The 20,014-nt window shown below is 50.9% G+C and overlaps 3 protein-coding genes across 6 annotated transcripts; 2 read left to right on the top strand and 1 right to left on the bottom strand.

The window, feature by feature from the left end:
- Positions 1-130: 130 nt before the first annotated feature.
- VMO1 (vitelline membrane outer layer 1 homolog) lies at positions 131-9,358 on the bottom strand. Of its 3 annotated transcripts, none has more exons than XM_041772125.1 (4): positions 9,285-9,358; positions 2,053-2,291; positions 1,807-1,922; positions 131-1,506 (listed from the first exon to the last, which is right to left on the bottom strand). In XM_041772125.1, the coding sequence occupies exons 2-4, from the start codon at positions 2,278-2,280 to the stop codon at positions 1,209-1,211; spliced, it is 642 nt and encodes a 213-aa protein (XP_041628059.1). In that variant the 5' UTR covers positions 2,281-2,291; positions 9,285-9,358; the 3' UTR covers positions 131-1,208. The 3 variants fall into 3 exon arrangements, with proteins under 3 accessions (XP_041628059.1, XP_041628061.1, XP_041628058.1); XM_041772127.1 differs by having other exon boundaries at positions 2,053-2,325; positions 9,285-9,335; XM_041772124.1 differs by lacking the exon at positions 9,285-9,358 and adding an exon at positions 3,890-4,024.
- GLTPD2 (glycolipid transfer protein domain containing 2) lies at positions 3,931-7,182 on the top strand. The gene is made up of 4 exons (XM_041772121.1): positions 3,931-4,072; positions 4,172-4,236; positions 4,468-4,634; positions 4,725-7,182. Exons 1-4 carry the CDS (start codon positions 3,949-3,951, stop codon positions 5,260-5,262), a joined length of 894 nt encoding a protein of 297 aa, XP_041628055.1. The 5' UTR covers positions 3,931-3,948; the 3' UTR covers positions 5,263-7,182.
- Positions 9,355-11,826, top strand: PSMB6 (proteasome 20S subunit beta 6). 2 transcript variants are annotated; one of them, XM_041772123.1, is made up of 6 exons: positions 9,355-9,516; positions 9,922-9,989; positions 10,322-10,453; positions 10,569-10,698; positions 11,339-11,483; positions 11,589-11,800. In XM_041772123.1, exons 1-6 carry the CDS (start codon positions 9,415-9,417, stop codon positions 11,651-11,653), a joined length of 642 nt encoding a protein of 213 aa, XP_041628057.1. In that variant the 5' UTR covers positions 9,355-9,414; the 3' UTR covers positions 11,654-11,800. The 2 variants fall into 2 exon arrangements, with proteins under 2 accessions (XP_041628057.1, XP_041628056.1); XM_041772122.1 differs by having other exon boundaries at positions 9,359-9,516; positions 11,609-11,826.
- Positions 11,827-20,014: the final 8,188 nt, after the last annotated feature.

The raw sequence follows: 20,014 nt of genomic DNA, 5'->3' as shown, positions 1-20,014 counted from the left end.
CCACATAGGGCCTCCGGGTGCTCCTGTTTGGGACACCCCCCCCCACCGCAAGTGTCCTTAACAAGTAGTTATTGGCCTGTTAAAATGCGCTCACATACAGTGCTAAACAAGACAGGCAAGTTCCATACGCCCAAAGAATTTAACAATGTAAGATGGGTACACATTTTTTTGACAGCCAATAGATTACTTCACTTTTTAAAAAAACACGCTGGTGATGGGATAGGTATTGGCTGATGGAGGGACTTTAAAATAAAATAAAGTACAAGAAAGTGAAATCAGAGCCAAAGTCTGGTGAATGGACAAGCCATCCAGGTAGCTGGGGGGTTACAGGTGGAGACCAGCAAGGACAAAGGTCCCAGGCAGAAATCCGTACGTGAAAAAGCCACTTTCATTTTTTAAAAAAATACTTTTTATTTATTAATTTGAAACAGATAGAGAGAAAGAGCAGGAGCAGGGAGAGAGGGAGAAGCAGGCTCTTCACTAAGCCAGGAGCCTGTTGTGGGGCTTGATCCCAGGACCCAGAGATGTAACCTGAGCTGAAGGCAGATGTGTAACCATGGGAGCCCCCCAGCTGCCCCAGAAGAGCCATTCTTTAACTTTTGTAGGAAAGAAAAGGAAACGGTGAAAAAGACAAATTAGCCTAAACTCTAGAAAATGAAAGCTTAGGGTGTTCTAATGTTGCTGGCTCCTAATTTGGTAGACATTTCTCAACCTGAGGTCACTGGTGGTTCAGAAAGGAAAGACCCTGAGCTCTTAACGAGGACAATATGTCTGCAGACACCACCGTCAGACACAAAATTGTGTTCAAGGGCACTTTTTTTTTTTTTAAGATTTTTATTTATTAATGAGAGACCGACAGAGGCAGAGACACAGGCAGAGGGAGAAGTAGGCTCCATGCAGGGAGCCCTAGGCAGGACTCAATCCTGTGTCTCCAGGATCACGCCCTGGGCAGAAGGCAGGCGCCAAACTGCTGAGCCACCTAGGCTGCCCTCAAGGGCACTTTTCTGGGTGAAGAGTCGGTGACTTTCAGGGGCCTGCCTGGCCTCCTGAGCCCAAACCCGAATTTAGGCCTGACCCAATGTCGGGCTAAGAGGAAGACAAGGAGACGCAGCAGCTTCCTACCCCTAAAACAAGCGAGACCACAGCAGAGACAGAGAAGCTATAATAGCGAGCGAGCGCGGTGGGACTGGCGGGGGCGGGCGACCTCCTTAACTGCGGCAGCAAAAGAAGCGCACGTCGTTGAGGGCGGTGTCATCCTGGAGGCCCATCGGCGGCTCCACCTTGGTCTGCAGACCGCACACGCCTTTGGGGCAGGGCTTACTCCATTTCCCAAAGTCTCCCCAGGCCAGGCCGGGCCTCTCCAGCTCCGTGCTGTCGGAGCAGCGGAAGCGTACGTTGTTGGCAGCCGTGTTGTCCCCGAGGGTCTGGCGCGCCTCCACGCTCAGCGAGAAAGCCACCAGAAAGCCACCGCCAGGGCACCACAGGGGCTCACTCCATGAGCCCCACCTACAGGGCAAGGGGAGAAGCACAGCGTCTGAAGTCCCCTACCCCGCCCCTCCATCAGCACCTCCATCCCGACTCGCCCTGGGGGCTTCTCAGCGGGAGGCTGCACCACGGGGGTAGGGGGGTGGGTTTCCTCACCTGACCTCCAGCAAGGTGCAGGGGAGAGGACTCCCACCCACTCCTCGGAGGTCTCAACTGCCCCGCAGCCCTGACCTTTTAGCCTGTTAGCTAGGAGGGTGTGTGTGTAACAGAGAGGAAGGGGCTTATCCACATCCTCTGGGGTCCTTGGCCCTGGCCCCACACCTTCCAGACTGGGACTCCACCACCTGCGTGTTGCGCTCCGCGTTCCCCCGTGAGCAGTGCAGTCGGATCCCGTTCAAAGCAGTGTCATCTCTGGAAATGCCTTGGGGGGGCTCTTCCTGGCAGGGCGGGGCGGGGGGAACGGAGGGGTAAGGACCCGTGAAAAGACTGCCATCCTCTGTTCCTGTGCACGCGTGCACAGGGTCCTGCGTCTCCTCCCCACTCCAAGACCTATGCCTGAGCCCCTACCTTGAGCGAGAACCCGCTGGCGAAGAATCCATCAGGACACATCTCCGGCCAGGCCCAGTCACCCCAAGGTCCCCCATTGGTCACCTCGATGACCGACGTGTACTCGCTCAGGTGGTCAGCTTGTGCAGGTCCGCAGCAGGTGCCCCACAGCAGCACCAGCAACAGCAGCTTGGCTGCGGCCCCCCTCTCCATCCTGTGGTCTCGGTGAGCTGAGCTCCTTGTGTGCATTTATAGCACCACTGCGTCGGAAGACTCTGATTACGGAAGGGCCTCCTGGATTAAGTGACACCCGAAACTAATCCATTCCAGGAACCCTGCAGACTCCGCTTTCTATTCCACAGATGATGGGACTGGGGTTTAGAAATGGCAAGCGACTTGCCTATGGTTGAGGTCAACAAGCCTGGAACCGCTCCCACACTAGGAAGCGGGAGCTAAAGTCCAGGGAGAGAAGTGATGGACAGGATTGGTCAGAAGCAACCTCAAGGACTCCAGAATTTGAAAGAGCGTTAGAGGGAGAGATGGGACAAGAATCCAGGAACTGGGGGAGGTAGAAAGCATCTTCTTAGTAATTGGGGCCCTGACTCCCAGAGAATCTGGGGTACCCCTTCCCCGGAAAAGAAAATATACACAGAAACAATTCTAGGAAGTTTACAGGGAGGGGATGGAGAACGCCTAAGAGCAAAAGATGCTGTTTCTTCCATCACTTCCATGTCCTTTCCCTGAATGTTTTCCTAGCTATGACCACCAGGTGGAATCCTAATTTGGGAAGGGAAAAAAAAGACCTGAATTTGTCAAGGGGCGAACCGATTTGCCTACTCTTCACACTCTCCTGTCTTCATGGGAGCCCACATCAACGTGGGGGAAACAGATGATACATTTTCCAATGGACCTTGAGCTGTGAGGGCTCTTTTGTCTTCTTGAGAACTAGTACAGGGCATGGATGCAAAAATAGTTCATAAGGTTTGGTTTGAAGAATAATGTGGGTGGCATGCTTGCCCAGAATATGCAACTCTTGATCTGGGGGTCATGAGTTCAAGCCCCACATCAGGCAAAGAGATTCTTTAAAACACACACACACACACACACACACACGAGATGAATAACTGAAGAACCAGAAGCAATCTGGAGTTAAAAAAAAAAATGAAGCCACAAAAAATATAAACATTCAAAGCCTAAAGTAGGGATGCCTGGGTGACTCGGGGGTTGGGCACATCTGCTTTCGGCTCAGGGCATGATCCTGGAGTACCCGGATGGAGTCCTGCTTCTCCCTCTGCCTATGTCTCTGCCTCTCTCGTGAATAAAAACAAATAAATAAAGCCTAAAGTCTAAAGCATCCAGATGGAGATAGGTCCCTTGAACACAGAAGGGTGAATTTAGAAGTGGGCGCTTCCTGGAATCCCAGGTGCCCTATGTTTGAACCTAACACGTTAAGATTTATGGAGCAATTGTGGTAAACTTTTGCATTTACAGTGTTGGCACATACGTTATCATTTAATCCTCAGATGAGATCGACAAAGTACCTATTATTGTCCTCAGTTTACAGTGGCCAGAATTCAAGCCCAGAATTAATGTCAGGCCCCCACCATTGCTCAGTGGGGAAACTGGTTCTCGGGGCCTCTCTTCCTTCTTCCTACAACCTGGCCCTACACGGAAGGCAAACGCAGAGATGTGTGGTTGGTGCTGAATCCCCCCCCCCAATCCTCTCCATTCCGTGAATCCCCCCAAATCCTCTCCATCCGGTCCTTCATCGCTGGGATGCTGCCCTCTGGGGCAAAGGGCGCCGGGGAAGGGGACTTGGTAGGTTAATTATTAATTAACCCTTAGCACCTCAGCGTACCTCGGGCTTCTCCCGAGGAGACGGAGGGACAAGGGCTGGCTGGGGGCCGGTGAGGGGCGATGGCGTCAGCAGCAGGCACTGGGGTCGCGCTGCTGCCGCTTGTCTCCCGGTGCTGGTTCCGCCACGCGATTCCCCTCGCGGTCCTCCTGCTGCTGCTGCTCTACGTCTGTGCCTGGAGCCTGCGTGAGTGTCCCCTGCTCTCGGCTGCCCTGGGAGGAACCGGGAAGCTCCGCGCGGGCGCCCCGAGCCCCCTCCTCACTGCTCGGCCTCGCCCCTCCCCAGAGGTCCTCCCGGGCTGCAGATCCGGGGCACAGTCGTGTATCCCCCAGGGCCCACCGCCGGCCCAGGTATGCTGGGGACGGGGGTGGGACCCGGATCGCGGGGAGCCCGGCCAGGTCTAGGATCCGGGGAGGGGGGCGGTCCTGCTCCCGGTGTCCCCTTTCCCGTCAGCAGCAGGAGAGACGCCAGGCCGACTTTAGGAGTCACGTCTACAGGGCGCGCCCGGGCTGCTCCGCGCAGGAGGCCCCGCAGGCCAGGGGTTCTGCTCCCGCCCCCTCCCACCCGTGTCTGCCCCCAAGGTCCCGCGGCAATCGGGCCCCCCGGAGGCCCCCGAGTGGGAAGAGCCTCAGTGCGCGGGCCCCGAGGGAGCGCTGGGCCGCGTGGTAGGGCCGTTCCGAGCCAGCCTGCACCCCGAAGGCGATGTGGCGTTGCCGCAGTACCTCGCGGGATGGAGGGCGCTAGTCAGGTGAGTGGCCTTGGGTCCTCCACCCCGGGGCCCGCCTCCCGGGGCCTCCCCCGCCCGCTCTCCACGCTCTGCCTGCCCCCGAACACACAGGTTCCTAACTCCCCTCGGCTCCATCTTCGCCTTCGCCACGAGCGAGGCCTCTGCCAAAGTGATGGCCCTCGAGGCGCGGGTGCACGGCCCGGAGGCGGCGCACTACTCGTCGCTGGCGGCCATGGCGGCGTGGGAGCGGCGGGCTGGCCTGCTGGAGCGGCACGGGGTCGCCCCTCGAGGCCCCGCCGGCTCCTCGGGCTCGCGCACACTGCTCCTGCTGCACCGAGCGCTGCGCTGGTCCCAACTCTGCCTCCACCGGGTGGCCACCGGGACGCGGGGCGGGCCGGACGCCGGCGCGCAGTGCAGCGACGCGTACCGCACGGCGCTGGCCCCGCACCACCCCTGGCTGACCCGTCAGGCCGTCCGCCTCGCCTTCCTCGCCTTCCCGGGCCGCGGCCACTGGCTAGAGCTGGCGTGCCCGGGCGCCGGGGAGGGGGAGGCGCGGGCCGCGCTGGCCCGGGCGGCGGGCACCCTGGGGGACGTCTACAACCGCACGCAAGGCTTGCTGGCCAAACTCGACCTGCTGCAGCTGGCCTGAGGCCCCCGGAGCCCCAAGTGCCGCGCGTCCAGCCCGCCACTGCCCCGGAGGCGGGCCAGGGGCGGGGCCGCCGAAGCCACGCCTCCCTGTGACGCCACCGCCTGGAGGGCCCGCCCCTCCCGCTCTGCGCAGGCGCGGGGCCCGGGGCGGTGCCGCGCGGAATAAAGAGCATTCCTAGCGAGCGGTGGTGGATTTAGGGCGTCTTGTGTGATGACAGCAGGCGCTTAAGGGAAATAGAAAACAATGAATGTGGGAAGATGTGTCATCCCTGTTCCCGGCAGCCGAGCGACTCACGCCATCCCCCCCCCCCCCGCCCCGGGGCCGCTCCCAGCCACTCCCAAGGCTGCCGTTGCCCACTGCGTGCCAAGTCTCCCGCCCAGACCTGCGCCCTGAGCCCCCGGCCGCGTCCAGCCGGCTCCTTCCTGGACGCCTCCATAGACGCCGCCGGTGCGGCACGTCCAAGCCCTGCACCTCTGCGTGTGTCCCCCGTCCCTGCCCATCACTAGCACCCTCCCCTGTCTGCTACCCAAGCCTAACACCTGTGCGTCAGGCCTCACACCGGAGCAGGCAGAGCAGATGCTCAGCTCATAACGTGTGTTCACGAAAACACGTCCTTGGGCACGCCCACGAGAGTGAGCATGAAAGCAGATGGCCGTGTCACACGATGAGAGCTCTCAAATTGGGAGTCCAGCCCACTTTCCCCTGCACCCCAGAATCCTATACATGCACCTCCTGATTAGATACCTTCGCCTGGATTTCTGCTAGACATAACAAGCCTAACATGTCCAAGACTGAGCTGCGCATACCCTTTCCTTCCCGCCCCCACCCCCAAATACTTCCTTCGCGGAGTCTTTGCCAACTCAGTAAATGACCATTCATTCCATTCTTCGAGGTCCTTAAGCCAAAAACTTTGTAGTCATTCTGACTTGTTTTTCTTGCATCACACCCTCATCTAATCTGTCAGAATCTCACCATTTTCCACGATCTCCGCTGCCATCACCCTTGCCAAGCCAACTTTATTGCCTGGATTATTACAGTAGTCTCCTAATGGACTCTCTGCCCCACACTTGATTCCCCTATTGCGTATTTTCAAAATAACAGCCAAAGTAATCTCTTAAAATATAGATCCTATCACATCACTTCCCAGCTCAAAACCTTCCAGTGGCTTCCTATTGCACTCAGATGAAAAAAAATTTTTTTTTAATTTAAGCAGGAAATTTTCTGGCTCATATTTTCAACTGAGAATGATGAAAAGCTTCATAAAAGTCCTGCATGATCTGACTCTGTACGAGCTGAGTTGAACTCTTACGAATTTCATTCAATATCTCAGGCACTATCCTGCCTCAAGATCTTTGTACTTGCTCTTCCCTCTGTCTAGAATGCTTTCCCCCAAATAGAGAAATTACTTCTCTCCTTATATCCTTCTGGATTTTACTCAAGTGACTCCTCAGGGACACCTTCCCTTGTTATTCTTTCTAAAATTTCCACACACACACACACACACACACACACACACACACACAAACACACACTTCCTGTTTCCCTTCTCTACTTTTTTTTTATTAATATGAGTCACTATGTAATAACATGCTGTATATTGTACTTCTTTGTTTTGTTTTGTCTCCATTAAGAAATGTAAGCTGCATGGAGCTGAGAACTTATGTCCATTTTGTTCCTCCATTGCTTCAAACAGTGCCTGCCACCTAGTAGACGTTCATTAGCTTTTTGTTAAATGAATCTATGAACATTCAAAATGGTTCTAATGGCTGGAGCCAAGAGTCAAAAAGAAAAAAGGAGATTGCACAATGATGCAAATGTACTTAATGCTGCTGAATCAGACTTCAGAAATGGTTAAAATGCAAAGTGGTATATGTTATTTATATTTTACTACAATAAAAAATTTAAAAGTAAAGAGGAAATGTGATTCTGGACAGTTGGTCAGGAGCCATTTCAACGAGGGTGTTATGTGGTATTTAGAAGACTATTGTAGATTCATAGGAAGACCGCTTAACACAAGAACAGCAAAATACACATTCATCTCAAGTGCACATGATATCCTCCAAGAGTGACCATAGGTCAGGCCTCAAGAAAGTCTCAATTTTAAAAGATTAGGGAGGCCTCAGTGGTTCACTCGGTTAAGCATCCGACTCGATTTCAGTTCAGGGTCCTGAGATCAAGCTGTGTGTTTGCCTCTGCACTCAGTGGGGAGTTTATTTGAGATCCTCTCTCTCTCTCTCTTTTCACAATTTTTAATAAAGATTTTATTTTTTTGACACAGAGAGAGAGCACATCCAGAGGGAAGGGGCATAGGCAGAGGAAGAAGCAGGCTCCACACTGAGCAGGGAGCCCGATGCAGGGCTCAATCCTAGGACCCTGAGATTATGACCTGAGCGGAAGGCAGACACCTCACCCAGGCACCCTCAAAAAAATAAATCTTTTTTAAAAATGAATTTTAAAAGATTGAAGTCACAATAACTGAAATGAAACGAAAGTAGAAATCAGTAACAGGAAGGGATTTGAGAAATTCACATATAATGTGGAAAAGAAACAACATACTCCTGATCTTTTCAAAGAACCAACTTCTGTTTTATTTTATTTAAAAAAGTTTTTTTATTTACTTATTCATGAGGGACACAGAGACAGAAAGAGAGGCAGAGACACCGGCAGAGGGAGAAGCAGGCTTCGTGCATGGAGCATGACGTGGGACTCGACGGCAGGTCTCCAGGATCACACCCTAGGCTGAAGGCTGCACTAAACCACTGAGCCACTGGGGCCGCCCCCAACTTCTGTTTTAATTGGTTCCATTGTCTGTCCGCCTTCTATTTCATCTATTTCCACTCTGATCTTTATTATTTCTTTCCTCCTGCTTTTCTTTAAAGTTTTAGTTTGTTCTTTTTATAGTATCTTAAGGATTTTAAAATAGGCCTTCAGAGCGACAAGTTTCCATCCGAGTACTGCTTATGCTGCATCTCTAAGTCTTGATATGTTTTATTTTCATGATCACTCATCTTAAAATATTTGCCTTGTGATTTCTCCTTTGACCCACTGGTTGTCCAGGGGTATGAGGAAGTGAAAAGACAATCTATAGATGGGAGAAAATATTTGCAGATCCTGTCTGATAAAGGCTTAGTATCTACAATATAAAAAAGAACACTTATGATTGAACAATAAAAAGATAACCCAATTTTGGGGCGCCTGGCTGGCTCAGTCGCTGGAGCATGCGATGCTTGATCTCCAGGTCGAGAGTCAGAGCCCCGCCTTGAGTGTAGAGATTACTTTAAAATAAAATAATATAGGGCACCTGGGTGGCTCAGTGGTTGAGTGTCTTTGACTTAGGTCATGATCTTGGGGTCCTGGGATGAATCCCGCATCGGGCTCCCTGCAGGGAGCCTGCTTCTCCGCCTGCCTATGTCTCTGCCTGTCTCTGTGTGTCTCTCATGAATAAATAAAATCTAAAATAAATAAAATAAAATAGGCTAAGGATTTGAATAGATATTTCTCCAAAGAAGACATACGAATAGTCAATTAGCATATGAAAATATGCTCAACCTCACTAATCATTAAGGAAACGAGTGGGGAAGCTATCCAAGATGGCATTTCACGCCCACAAGGATGGCTAAAATTAATTCACAGTGACCATGAGTGAGATGTGGAGAAATGGGAATGCTCATGCACGCACACCGGGTTGGCGGGCCATCCCACGAGGCAGTTGCTATGCAAAACTATCATTTCCTCAAAATACAAAGTACAGATGCAAAGTATAGAGTCCCTACACGACCCAGCAGTTGTACGCCTCGCATACAGAGCTAGGTATACACCTAAGAGAAAGCAGAGGTGCGCAGTCATTGGCATTCAGAGACGCTCAGGGCGTCCCCAGACTCTGAACTACAACTCCCATCAGGTTACGTCAGCCCCGCGATGCTCTATTGGAAGCGTAGGCCGCGCACACGGTCCCGGGAACTTTTCGGTTTGTAGGCTGTCCACAATGCCATCAAGCGCTCATTGTCGCAAAAGAACCTCACCTGTACGATACTTTTTCCTCCCGCCGTCAAGCGTGACTTAGCTGCGTCCACAGACTGCTTCCCCGCGGGACTGAAGAGAGTGACAGGGCGCTTTACGACAGTTGCTTTGTGGCACTGCCGGGAGAGGAAGATGGCGGCCACCTTGCTAACCGCTCGAGGAGCGGGGTCCGCGCCAGCCTGGGGTGCCGAGGCCATCACCCCGGACTGGGAGAGCCGGGAAGTCTCCACAGGGGTGAGGAGGCACTCGGGGTCCAGGAGATGCGCGCAAGGCGTGAGGCGAGGGAAGGCGGAGGTCTGAGAGGGTTGGAGAGCTGGAGGACGGGGGCGGGGGAGAAGGTCTGATGTGCGGGAGCAGCGACGACGTATCCTGAGGATGCTGGAGACGAGTGTGGTACCTTAGGGGCGGGAGGTGGGAGGGAGGCGGGAGCGCGGAATCCTGGGCCTTGCGGGACGAGGGTTTAAGGCCGGGAGGGGCCCCTGGGGATTTGAGGATGGGCGTTGTGGTATTCTTGGGGTGTTGGGGGTCCCCCAGGAGATTGGATAGCGTGCGCCGGGGGCTGCATTAAGGGGTCATTGGAGGGGTGTGTGCTGGAAAATGGGAAGGGGCCCACCGTCACCCCTTTCTCCTTTCTCCCAGACCACCATCATGGCCGTGCAATTTGAAGGGGGCGTGGTTCTGGGAGCCGACTCCAGAACAACCACTGGGTGAGCTCTGGACGCAAATCGGCAGGTCACCCCGTCTTTCCCTTCCTTCTTCGCCTAGCAGTCCATCCTTACCCTGCACAGCCCCCTGTGGGAAGGGAGGGTTCTCCCCTCCTTGGACTTGCGGATGTGTTCCAGCTCCTACTACTTTTCAGGCCCCCACTCACCCTCTGGTGAAACTTTTGTAAAAGTTTGCCGTCTGCCATCCATCTAGCTTCAATTTGGCTGGAAGCTAATGGCAAATGCTGGAATTTCGACTCCAGAGCCCCTGGAGTAGGTAGAAGCTGGATGGGAGACAAGGGGGATCGCTCCCTCACTGTCCTGCCATCCTGCAGGTCCTACATTGCCAATCGAGTGACAGACAAGCTGACCCCTATTCATGACCGGATTTTCTGCTGCCGCTCAGGCTCAGCAGCTGACACCCAGGCCGTAGCCGATGCGGTCACTTATCAGCTTGGTTTCCACAGGTACTTGTGGGCAGGGGAGGAGCCAGTATGTGCCGATAGTGGGGACCTGAGGGGCTGAATGGTCTGACTCCCAGGTCCTGATGCTGCCTTTGGTGTCACTCTCCTCACCCCCTAGCATTGAGCTAAATGAGCCTCCACTGGTACACACGGCAGCCAGCCTCTTTAAGGAGATGTGTTACCGATACCGGGAGGACCTGATGGCAGGAATCATCATTGCGGGCTGGGACCCCCAAGAGGGAGGGCAGGTAAGAAACCCTACCCCCACCAGAGCACTGGACCCATGCCTTTGATCCTTTCCCCACTCCAGTCATTTCCGTTTTATTTTTTCTTTCTTTCTTTTTTTTTAATAAGACTTTATTAAAAAAAAAAAAGACTTTATTTATTTATTCATGAAAGACACAGAGAGGGAGAAGCAGAGACACAGGCAGAGGGAGAAGCAGGCTCCATGCGTCCCCCAATGCGGGATGCGATCCACAGTCCCCAGGATCATGCCCTGAAGGCAGCGCTAAACCACTGAGCCACCCGGGCTGCCCCATTTAGGTTTTCTTCCCAGTCTCTACCTCATTTACTCTTAACTGCCCCCCAGGGATCCCTGGGTGGTGCAGCGGTTTGGCGCCTGCCTTTGGCCCAGGGTGCAATCCTGGAGACCCGGGATCGAATCCCACGTCGGACTCCCGGTGCATGGAGCCTGCTTCTTCCTTTGCCTATGTCTCTGCCTCTCTCTTTCTCTGTGTGTGTGTGTGTGACTATCATAAATAAATAAAAAACAAATAAATAATTTTTTTTAAAAAACTGCCCCCCCCAGACCAATCCCACATGGACCGCTGTATGTACATGTGTTGCAGAGGGTATAACTGGTGACTCTGTCCTCCTTCCATCCGGCAGGTGTACTCGGTGCCCATGGGGGGTATGATGGTAAGGCAGTCCTTTGCCATTGGGGGCTCTGGGAGCTCCTACATATATGGCTATGTCGATGCTACCTACCGGGAAGGCATGACCAAGGAGGAGTGTCTGCAGTTCACTGCTAATGGTGAGAACTTGGGGTTTTGGGCCTGTGAACTCCAACCCTCATGTCCAAACCAGGCCAATATTCCTCATTCCTTATAGCGATGCCAGCGTCTGAGTCTGACCGTAGATTTCTTCTTTTGTTCACAGCGCTCGCTTTGGCCATGGAACGGGATGGCTCCAGCGGAGGAGTAATCCGCCTGGCAGCCATTGCAGAATCAGGGGTAGAACGGCAGGTACTTTTGGGAGACCAGATTCCCAAATTCACCATCGCCACTTTGCCACCTCCCTGATTCCTGGAATCCTAAGCTACAGTAAGAGATACCCCATAGTGATGTAAAATTCAATAAACAGTTTGTCTAAAAGAATCTGCTTTGAGGATCTTTTCTTCACCTCAAGCCTGCATTTGTTTCGCCCACACTGGTGTATATGAACCTCTACTCTGAGCTGGGAGGCAGTTGGAGACAAGCCTTTGCAAGAGTGATTTTCCAGCCTCCTTTTCCAGACCACCTTCCTCCCCACTCACTTTTCTTCACCATAGCCAGGGCCTTAGGATACCAAGGTGTGGTTGAAATAGGAGCTCCCATCCCCTTCCCTGCTCCATCCCAGGGGTGATCTCAGAATCCTGACCGAGACCGAGGTCACTTCCCCTAGGCCTGCCTCCTGGTTGTCATCATGGGTGGCTCCTGACCCCAAGGCCAGAGGACACTGGATGTCCAGCACAGGTTCACAGTCCCCTCTACCCACACTTACTCTCTGTCACCTCATCTTGTCAGGAGCAGCAGTGTGACTACGTTGGCTTTGAGGGGAAAGGTGGACTCTGTTTGCAAATAGAGTCCAAGGTGAATGTCAGGTGGGGAGAGGTCCCTGAAAGCTGTCATTCCCTTGGCAATGTGATGGTGAACCAGTCTTCAGCCGCTACGTCGGGGGCTGCGAGTAGACTCTGGCCCCCCAAGGCCGTCTGCATTCAAGCCGGGGACCTAGAGGAGCTCAGCAGTGTTCATTCACGGTGCTCGGTGTTCTCGGTCTCCCCTGTTTTTCCTCCACTCCATGGATAGGGGAACTGTACAACCACATTTGAAAACTATGTTCTAGAATGTGATCCAGCTCTGGAGGATTTTCAAGGTTACAAGAGAAGCTTCCTGAGGAGGTGAGGGGTTCTGGATTAAGCGAAAAAAAATAGAGGGTGTCTGATCCCAAACATGTACCTCAACCTTAACTGTAGAGAGGGGTACCGGGGTGGCTCAGTCAGTTTAGTATCTGACTCTGGATTGAGGCTCGGGTCATGATCTCAGGGTCATGGGATCAAGCCCCACATCAGGCTCTGCTCTGAGCGGGGTGGGGGTGGGGTGTCGACTTCTCTCTCCCTCTTGCCACCAATTCCCCCCCACACATGCCCATGCTCTCTCCCTTGTTCTCTTTCCCTCTCTCTCTCAAAAATAAATAGATCTCTTAAATAAATAAGTAAATAACCCATAGAGAGAAGAGAAAACCTTTGATTTTTCTGTAAAACCTGTTCGCCCAGCTGTCCCTCAAGGTAGGTATCTTTGATTCCTCCCCCCCGCACCCCTAGCTCTGCGTTGAGCCCAACAGTTGGTCCCTCAAACTCTACCCACTTCTCCCCTTCTGCACGTCACTCTTCTGTAAGTGATGCTACATAATTTCAGGTGTGCAACATAGTGATCCTAAACTGCGTTACTGTGCTCACTCCACACCCCTGTCTTGACCCAAGCCACCATCAGGGCTTGCCTGCAGGATGGCAACAGCCCCTTCCATGACCTTGCCTCTCCCGCATCTGCCCTTCAGCAACCTTTTCACATAGACCTACCGGAGGGATCTTTAGATGTAAGTCAGAGCCTGTCGCCCCCTACTTGACCTTCCTCGGTGTCTTCCCATCCCATTTGGGATCTAGGATCATATTTTAGGTCCTTATCATGGCCCTGCTGACCCAGCAGTTTCCCCCAGTGTTGACGCTCTGGTCACTGGCTTTTTTTTCTCTTCCCTAGGACCTCAGGGGTTTTGTACTTACATTTCCTGTTTTTCCTGTCCAGGACTCTTCCGTGATTTTATTTTATTTTCTTAAAGATTTTATTTACTTATCTATAAATGAAAGACACACAGAGAGAGGCAGAGACAAAGGCAGAGGGAGAAGCAGGCTCTCTGTGGGAAGCCCGATGTGGGACTTGATCCCAGGACCACTGAGCCACCCAGGTGTCCCGATTTTTTTTTTTAATAAACTTTTTTTTTTTTTTATGTTCATCTCTCCACTCACAACTTGAACTCACAACTCAAGATCAAGAGTCACATGCTCCACCGATGGAGCCCGCCGGGCACCCCATAAAATAAACTTTAAGAGCAGTTTTAGGTTGACAGCAAAACCGAGCAGAGGTTGCCCGCCCGCCGAAGCCTGCCTTCACGCTCAGCTAGCTACCCCCCCACCCCGCCCACCACCCGTCACTGTCACTGTCACTGTCACTATCGCTGTTGCCATCCTGAACCAGCGCATTGCAGCCATTACAGCAAATCTGCACGACGCAGGGCTTCCCAATTTTCACGGGCTCCTTACCATTCAGGTCTCAGCTCAAATGACCCCCTTATCAGAAAGTTCCTTCTCGACTACCTGGGGTTCAGAAGCATCCCCTTCATCCTGCCCTCCCAGCACCGTGTAATTTGCTTCCTAGCATTTACTGTTCTCTCTCCCCGCTCGTGTGTTTATTTACTGTCTGAGAAGAGGAGGCTCCCTGCCTGGTCCACTGAGGCAGCTTCATTGCCTGCGGGGCTCCAGCCTTTCCGCACTGCTCACCACTCTTAACCCTGGGCTCGATTTCAGCACACCCACTTCAGCCAGCTCCACCTGGGCCCCGTGTTACATGAGCTGCGTCATGTTTACTCCCCACTGTGTCCCCTCCCATGGGTGCCGCACCCCCAGCTCAGCATTGCGACCCAGCCCCAGCCACTCCCCGCACCCTAGTACGCTCATGTGCACACAACACTTGGTAACTCTGGGTACATTTAATGACAATGTCATGGGAAACCTGGGGCCACACGGATCATGGAGAAGCCTGGGGAGGCAGGGTTGCAAGGCGCCTGCTTGTCCCCATCAGATGGTAGAGTCGTTGGCAGATGCTAGGTCATGCAGCTGGTGGCGGAAGGAGAGTCGGGCTTTCCTGGTGAAGTAGGCGCCAGACCCTAAGGATGGAGTCCCTCCCTCGGCCACAGTGGGGGCAGGAGCCGGGCTGGGATTTGGGTCTGGAGGGACAGCGGGATCCAGGCCTGAAAGGGAGATTGGAAGGGGAAGAAGGGTGTCGTGGGTCAGTGTCCTTCCTTCCGCAGTGAGGAGGGAAGAGGCCAGGAGGTCCTGGGGCAAGGAGTGGGGATGTTGAGACAGCAGGGCTGCTTTCACTGGCCTCTGACCTATGTACTCACGCAGAAGGGCCCCCGATGCGCTGCTGTCACTGTCTTGAAGGTGTTAATATATATATTTTTTTTAACCAGGGGCTTCACCTCCTCATTTTGCACTGGGCCCTGCAGGGTATTTAGGCAGTCCCATGGGAAAGTCCACCTCCCCCCAGGGAAACAAATGATCCTTTTCCCTTCACTGGTTTAAACATTTACCTTTCTCCCCAGACAGAGAGAGCCCCCCGTTCTCCCCAGCCCCCCCCCCATACCTGCTCCTCTTTGAGTCCCGTGCTGTCTCCGGCACCCACACCATGGGAAGCACCATGCCCACTTGAGACCCATCTCAACAGTGGAGGAGACCCGGGATGCTGGCAATGGCCAGGAGGGCCCCAGGGGGAGGGGTGTGGTTTCCAAGCCCCCCCCCTGCCCCCCGCACTGTGGGCCAAACTACCACTTAGCCTCAGACCGCCTGGTGATTATAGGCGCCAGGGGGTGGAAGGAGGAGGAGAGGGAGGACAGAAGAGGTGGACAGACACCCCGTTCAAACACCTATCCTTTTGTGCCCCCTTCATTTGTGGGCACTCTCTGATCTCCAGGGAGAAGCAGGAGGATGCTGGAAGGGGGGTGGAAGCGACAGATGGACGGACAGACACACAGATGCAGAGGAAATCCACTGTAGCCATGCCTGATGACTCAGTGCCCACCTGGACACTGCCTGGGAGTCATCTGTGTTCTCGAATGAGAATTCAGAATGCCCAAGTTGTAAATAAATAAAATAAAATAAAATAAAATAAAATAAAATAAAATAAAATAAAATAAAATAAAATAAAATAAAATAAAATATTTAAAGATTGTATTTATTTATTCATGAGAGAAGCAGAGACTTCTCTCAGAGGGAGAAGCAGGGTCCCTGGGGGGAGCCCGATATAGGACTTGGTCCCAGGACCCCAGGATTACCCCTGAGCGGAAGGGAGATGCTCAACTGCTGAGCACCCCAGGTGTCCATTTCTTATTTCTAAAACAATTTGAAGTGAAAATTTCCACGCAGTTGAATACACACTCATCTGTGTACAGTTCTCTGAGTCCCAGGGCATAACTGCCCCAATCAAGATACTGGTCTTGTCACCAATGTCCCTCATGTGTCTCACTGTCAACCTCCTCCCCACCTCCTGCCAGAAGCACCTACTGATCCCAGTTCGATCAGTGTAGATTGGTTTTGCCCATTACAGAACTTTATATAAATGAGTCATATCGTATTATGTTTTTTTGTCTGGCTTCCTTCAGCATAACGGCCTGGAAGTTTACCCCAATTGGAAGTATTTGCAGTTTACTTGTGTTTCTTGTAATATTAGTTTTATTGATATAATGGCATGCCGTAAAATTCATCCATTTAAGGTATAGGAGTCAGTGGTTTTTACTGGATTCACGTCTGTGCAAACATCACAACTAATTGTGTGACATTTTCATCACCTTCGAGAGAAACCCTATGCCTACTGCAAGTCACTCCCCTGTTCTTTCTCCCCAGCGGGTGGCTAACACTAAAATACCTTCTGTCTCTACAGATTTCGTAGAAATTAGAAATGAAATCATACGGTATGTGGTCCTTTGTGTCTGACTCCTTTCACTTAGCATTATGTTTTCTTTTTTTTTTTTAAGATTTTATTTATTTATTAATGAGAGACACAGAGAGGCAGAGACACAAGCAGAGAGAGAAGCAGGCCCCCTGTTTCTTCTTCATTGGGGAGCCCAGTGTGGGACTCCATCCCAGGACCCCGGGGTCACACCCTGAGCCCAAGGCAGATGCTCAACTGAGTATACCCCCTGTGCTGAAAAGAGTTCAATCTCAGAGCTCTGAGATCATGATCCGAGCTGAAATCAAGAGTCAGACTTTGAACCAATTGAGCCACACAGATATCTATGTTCATTTTGTTTTTTAGATTCTGCATATAAGTGAAATCATATGATATTTGGCTTTCTGTCTTATTTCAAGCATCATAACCTCTAGATCCATCCACGTTGTTACAAGTGGCAAGATCTCATTCTTTTTCATGGTTAATATTCCGGGGTGTGTGTGTGTGTGTGTCTTTATACATTCATCAATCCAAGGACATTTAGGTTGTAAAAAATGCTGCTATAAACATGAGGGTGCATATCTCTTTTAAAATTAGTGTTCTTCTTTTTAAAAAAATATTTTATTTATTTGACAGAAAGCATAAGCAGGGGGAATGGCACAGGCAGAGGGAGCAGCAGATTCTCTGCTGAGCAGAAAGCTCTATGCAGGGGTCCATGTGTGGCTGGATCCCAGGACTCTGGGATCATGACCTGAGCCAAGGCAGGTGCTTCACCAATGGAGACCTCCAGGCGCCCCTAGTGTTTTCATTTCTTTTTTTTTTTTTAATCTTTTTTATGATAGTCACACACACAGAGAGAGAGAGAGGCAGAGACACAGGCAGAGGGAGAAGCAGGCTCCATGCACCAGGAGCCCGACATGGGACTTGATCCCGGGTCTCCAGGATCGCGCCCTGGGCCAAAGGCAGGCGCCAAACCACTGCACCACCCAGGGATCCCTGTTTTCATTTCTATGGATAAATACCCAGTAGTGAAATTACTGGATCATGTCGTATGGTAGCTCTACTTTTAATTTTTTGAGGACCCTCTAGTATTATTCCCCAGTAGCCGCAGCAATTTACATTCCCATCAACAGTGCATGCAGTTTCCTTTTACTCCACATCCTCACCAACACCTGTTATTTCTTATCTTTTTTATTTTAGCCATTCTGACAGGTGTGAGGTGGTATCTCATTGTGGTTTTGATCTGCATTTCCTGATGATGAGTGATGGCGAACATCTATCTTTCCATGTGTCTCTTGACTATTTGTATGTCTTCTTTGGGAAAATGTCTATTCAGGTCCTCTGCCCATGTTTAAATCAGATTATGTTTCTTGGTTGTTGAGTTGTAAAAGTTGTTGGCCTGGCATGGAGGCCGACTGAGGGTTGAACTGAAGACCCCGAGATCAAGACCTGAGCTGAAATCAAGATTCTGATGCTTAACGAACTGAGCCACCAGGCGCCTGTATAAGTTCTTTATATATTTTGGATACTAACCCTTTATTGGATATGTCATTCACAAGTATCTTCTCTCCTGTTCAGTAGGTTGTCTTTTAGTTGTGTTGCTTGTTTCCTGTGCTTCTCATTTTGACAAAATCCAAAAAAGTGTATCTTTACTTTTGTTTCTTTTGCCTCAGGAGACATATCTAGAAAGAAGTTGCTACAGCTGATGTCAGAGAAATTACTGCCTGTGTTCTCTTAAGGGCTTTATGGTTTCAGGCCTCACATTTAGGCCCTTCATCCAGTTGAGTATATTTTTTGTGTATAGTGTGAGAAAGTGGTCCTGTTTTCCTAGCACCATTTATTGAAGGACTATCTTTTTCCCATCAGATATTCTTGCATCCTTTGTCACAGATTAATTGACCACATAGGTGTGGGTTTATTTCTGGGCTTTCTATTCTGTTCCATTGACCTCCATGTCTATTTTTGTGCTAGTGCCATACTGTTTGGATTATATAGCACTCAATGCTTAACATCTGAGGAACTGTCTTCCAAGGTGGCTGTACCATTTTATACTTTATTTGCTTTCATAAATGAGTCATAGTATATTACCACAAATTAATCATAATTAAAAACTTCTTCTCTTTAAAAAGCACCATTATTTTATTTTATTTTTTAAGATTTTATCTATTTATTCATGAGAGACAGAGAGAGGCAGAGACACAGGCAGAGGGAGATACAGGCTCCATGCAGGGAGCCTGATGTGGTACTCGATCCCGCGGCTCCAGGATCACACCCTGGGCCGAAGGCAGGCGCTAAACCCTGGAGCCACCCACGGATCCTCAGTAACATTATTTTAAACACAGAAGCCACATCCTGTGAAGAAGTGTTTACAACACCCATATCTGATAAAGGATATGAATAGAAAATATAGGGGTGCCTGGCTGGCTCAGTTGGTAGAGCCTTTGACTCTTGGTCTCAGGATCCTGAGTTCAAGGCCCATGTTGGGTGTGGAGCCCACCTAAAAAAATAAGAAAATAAAGAAAAAAAATACAAAATGCATAAAGAACTCATAATTCAATGATAAGACAACGTGGTTTTTAAAAAAATTAGCCAAAAGACTGGAACAGACACTGGGCAAAAGAGGATACACAAATGGCCAATATGCACAGGAAACATGGTTAGCATCAACTGAGCATCCAAGGAATGCAGATAAAACCACAGTGATTGGGATCCCTGGGTGGCGCAGTGGTTTGGCGCCTGCCTTTGGCCCGGGGCGCGATCCTGGAGACCCGGGATCGAGTCCCACGTCGGGCTCCCGGTGCATGGAGCCTGCTTCTCCCTCTGCCTGTGTCTCTGCCTCTCTCTCTCTCTCTCTCTCTGTGTGACTATCATGAATAAAAATTAAAAAAAAGAAAAAAAAAAGCTAAGTAGTCTAGGAAGATACATGTGAGTGGTAGCATATAAAGATTAGTTTTAAAGAAGAAGAAAAAAAAAAAACCCACAGTGATTTTCTACTTTACACTCAAACCCCAAATACACGTACTACATCACCCGGCAGCTCCACTCCTAGAAACGAAAACGCAGAGTTACCCATTCACCCCCAAAGTTAGGAGTCTTCATGTTCTGTCTCCCTTTCTGATATTTCCTATCCATTTCTTCTCCCTTCCCTTCTATTCCCTTTCACTATTATTTATATTCCCCAAATGAATGAGACCATACAATGTTTGTCCTTCTCCGATTGACTTGTTTCACTCAGCATAATACCCTCCAGTTCCATCCACGTCGAAGCAAATGGTGGGTATTTGTCGTTTCTAATGGCTGAGGAATATACACTGAGGCGGGGGGCACTTGACGGGATGAGCACTGGGTGTTATTCTGTATGTTGGCAAATTGAACACCAATAAAAAATAAACTTATTATTTAAAAAAAAAAAGAAAAGAAAACGCATAGTTACCCAAGAATGTTACACAGATATATCTTTTCAAGATTTTATTTACTTATTCATTCATGAGAGAGAGGCAGAGACACAGGCAGAGGGAGAAGCAGGCTCCACGCAGGGAGCCCAATGTGGGACTCGATCCCGGGTCTCCAGGATCACACCCTGGGC

The sequence above is a fragment of the Vulpes lagopus genome, chromosome 10 (assembly GCF_018345385.1).
Source record: "Vulpes lagopus strain Blue_001 chromosome 10, ASM1834538v1, whole genome shotgun sequence".
Lineage (NCBI taxonomy): Eukaryota > Metazoa > Chordata > Mammalia > Carnivora > Canidae > Vulpes > Vulpes lagopus.
The sequence above is the reverse complement of the archived record's forward strand: the minus strand, read 5'-3'. Positions and strand labels throughout refer to the sequence as shown.

Excerpts from the sequence above, each read along its gene's own strand:
- VMO1 (XM_041772125.1), bottom strand. The coding sequence starts at position 2,280 with ATGCACACAAGGAGCTCAGCTCACCGAGACCACAGGATGGAGAGGGGG. Across the intron at positions 1,923-2,052 it reads CCAGCGGGTTCTCGCTCAAG|GAAGAGCCCCCCCAAGGCAT; the intron begins GTAGGGGCTCAG and ends CCGCCCTGCCAG. Across the intron at positions 1,507-1,806 it reads GTGGAGTCCCAGTCTGGAAG|GTGGGGCTCATGGAGTGAGC; the intron begins GTGTGGGGCCAG and ends CTTGCCCTGTAG.
- GLTPD2 (XM_041772121.1), top strand. The coding sequence starts at position 3,949 with ATGGCGTCAGCAGCAGGCACTGGGGTCGCGCTGCTGCCGCTTGTCTCC. Across the intron at positions 4,073-4,171 it reads CGTCTGTGCCTGGAGCCTGC|AGGTCCTCCCGGGCTGCAGA; the intron begins GTGAGTGTCCCC and ends GCCCCTCCCCAG. Across the intron at positions 4,237-4,467 it reads AGGGCCCACCGCCGGCCCAG|GTCCCGCGGCAATCGGGCCC; the intron begins GTATGCTGGGGA and ends TCTGCCCCCAAG.
- PSMB6 (XM_041772122.1), top strand. The coding sequence starts at position 9,415 with ATGGCGGCCACCTTGCTAACCGCTCGAGGAGCGGGGTCCGCGCCAGCC. Across the intron at positions 9,517-9,921 it reads GCCGGGAAGTCTCCACAGGG|ACCACCATCATGGCCGTGCA; the intron begins GTGAGGAGGCAC and ends CCTTTCTCCCAG. Across the intron at positions 11,484-11,608 it reads TCTGCAGTTCACTGCTAATG|CGCTCGCTTTGGCCATGGAA; the intron begins GTGAGAACTTGG and ends TTTTGTTCACAG.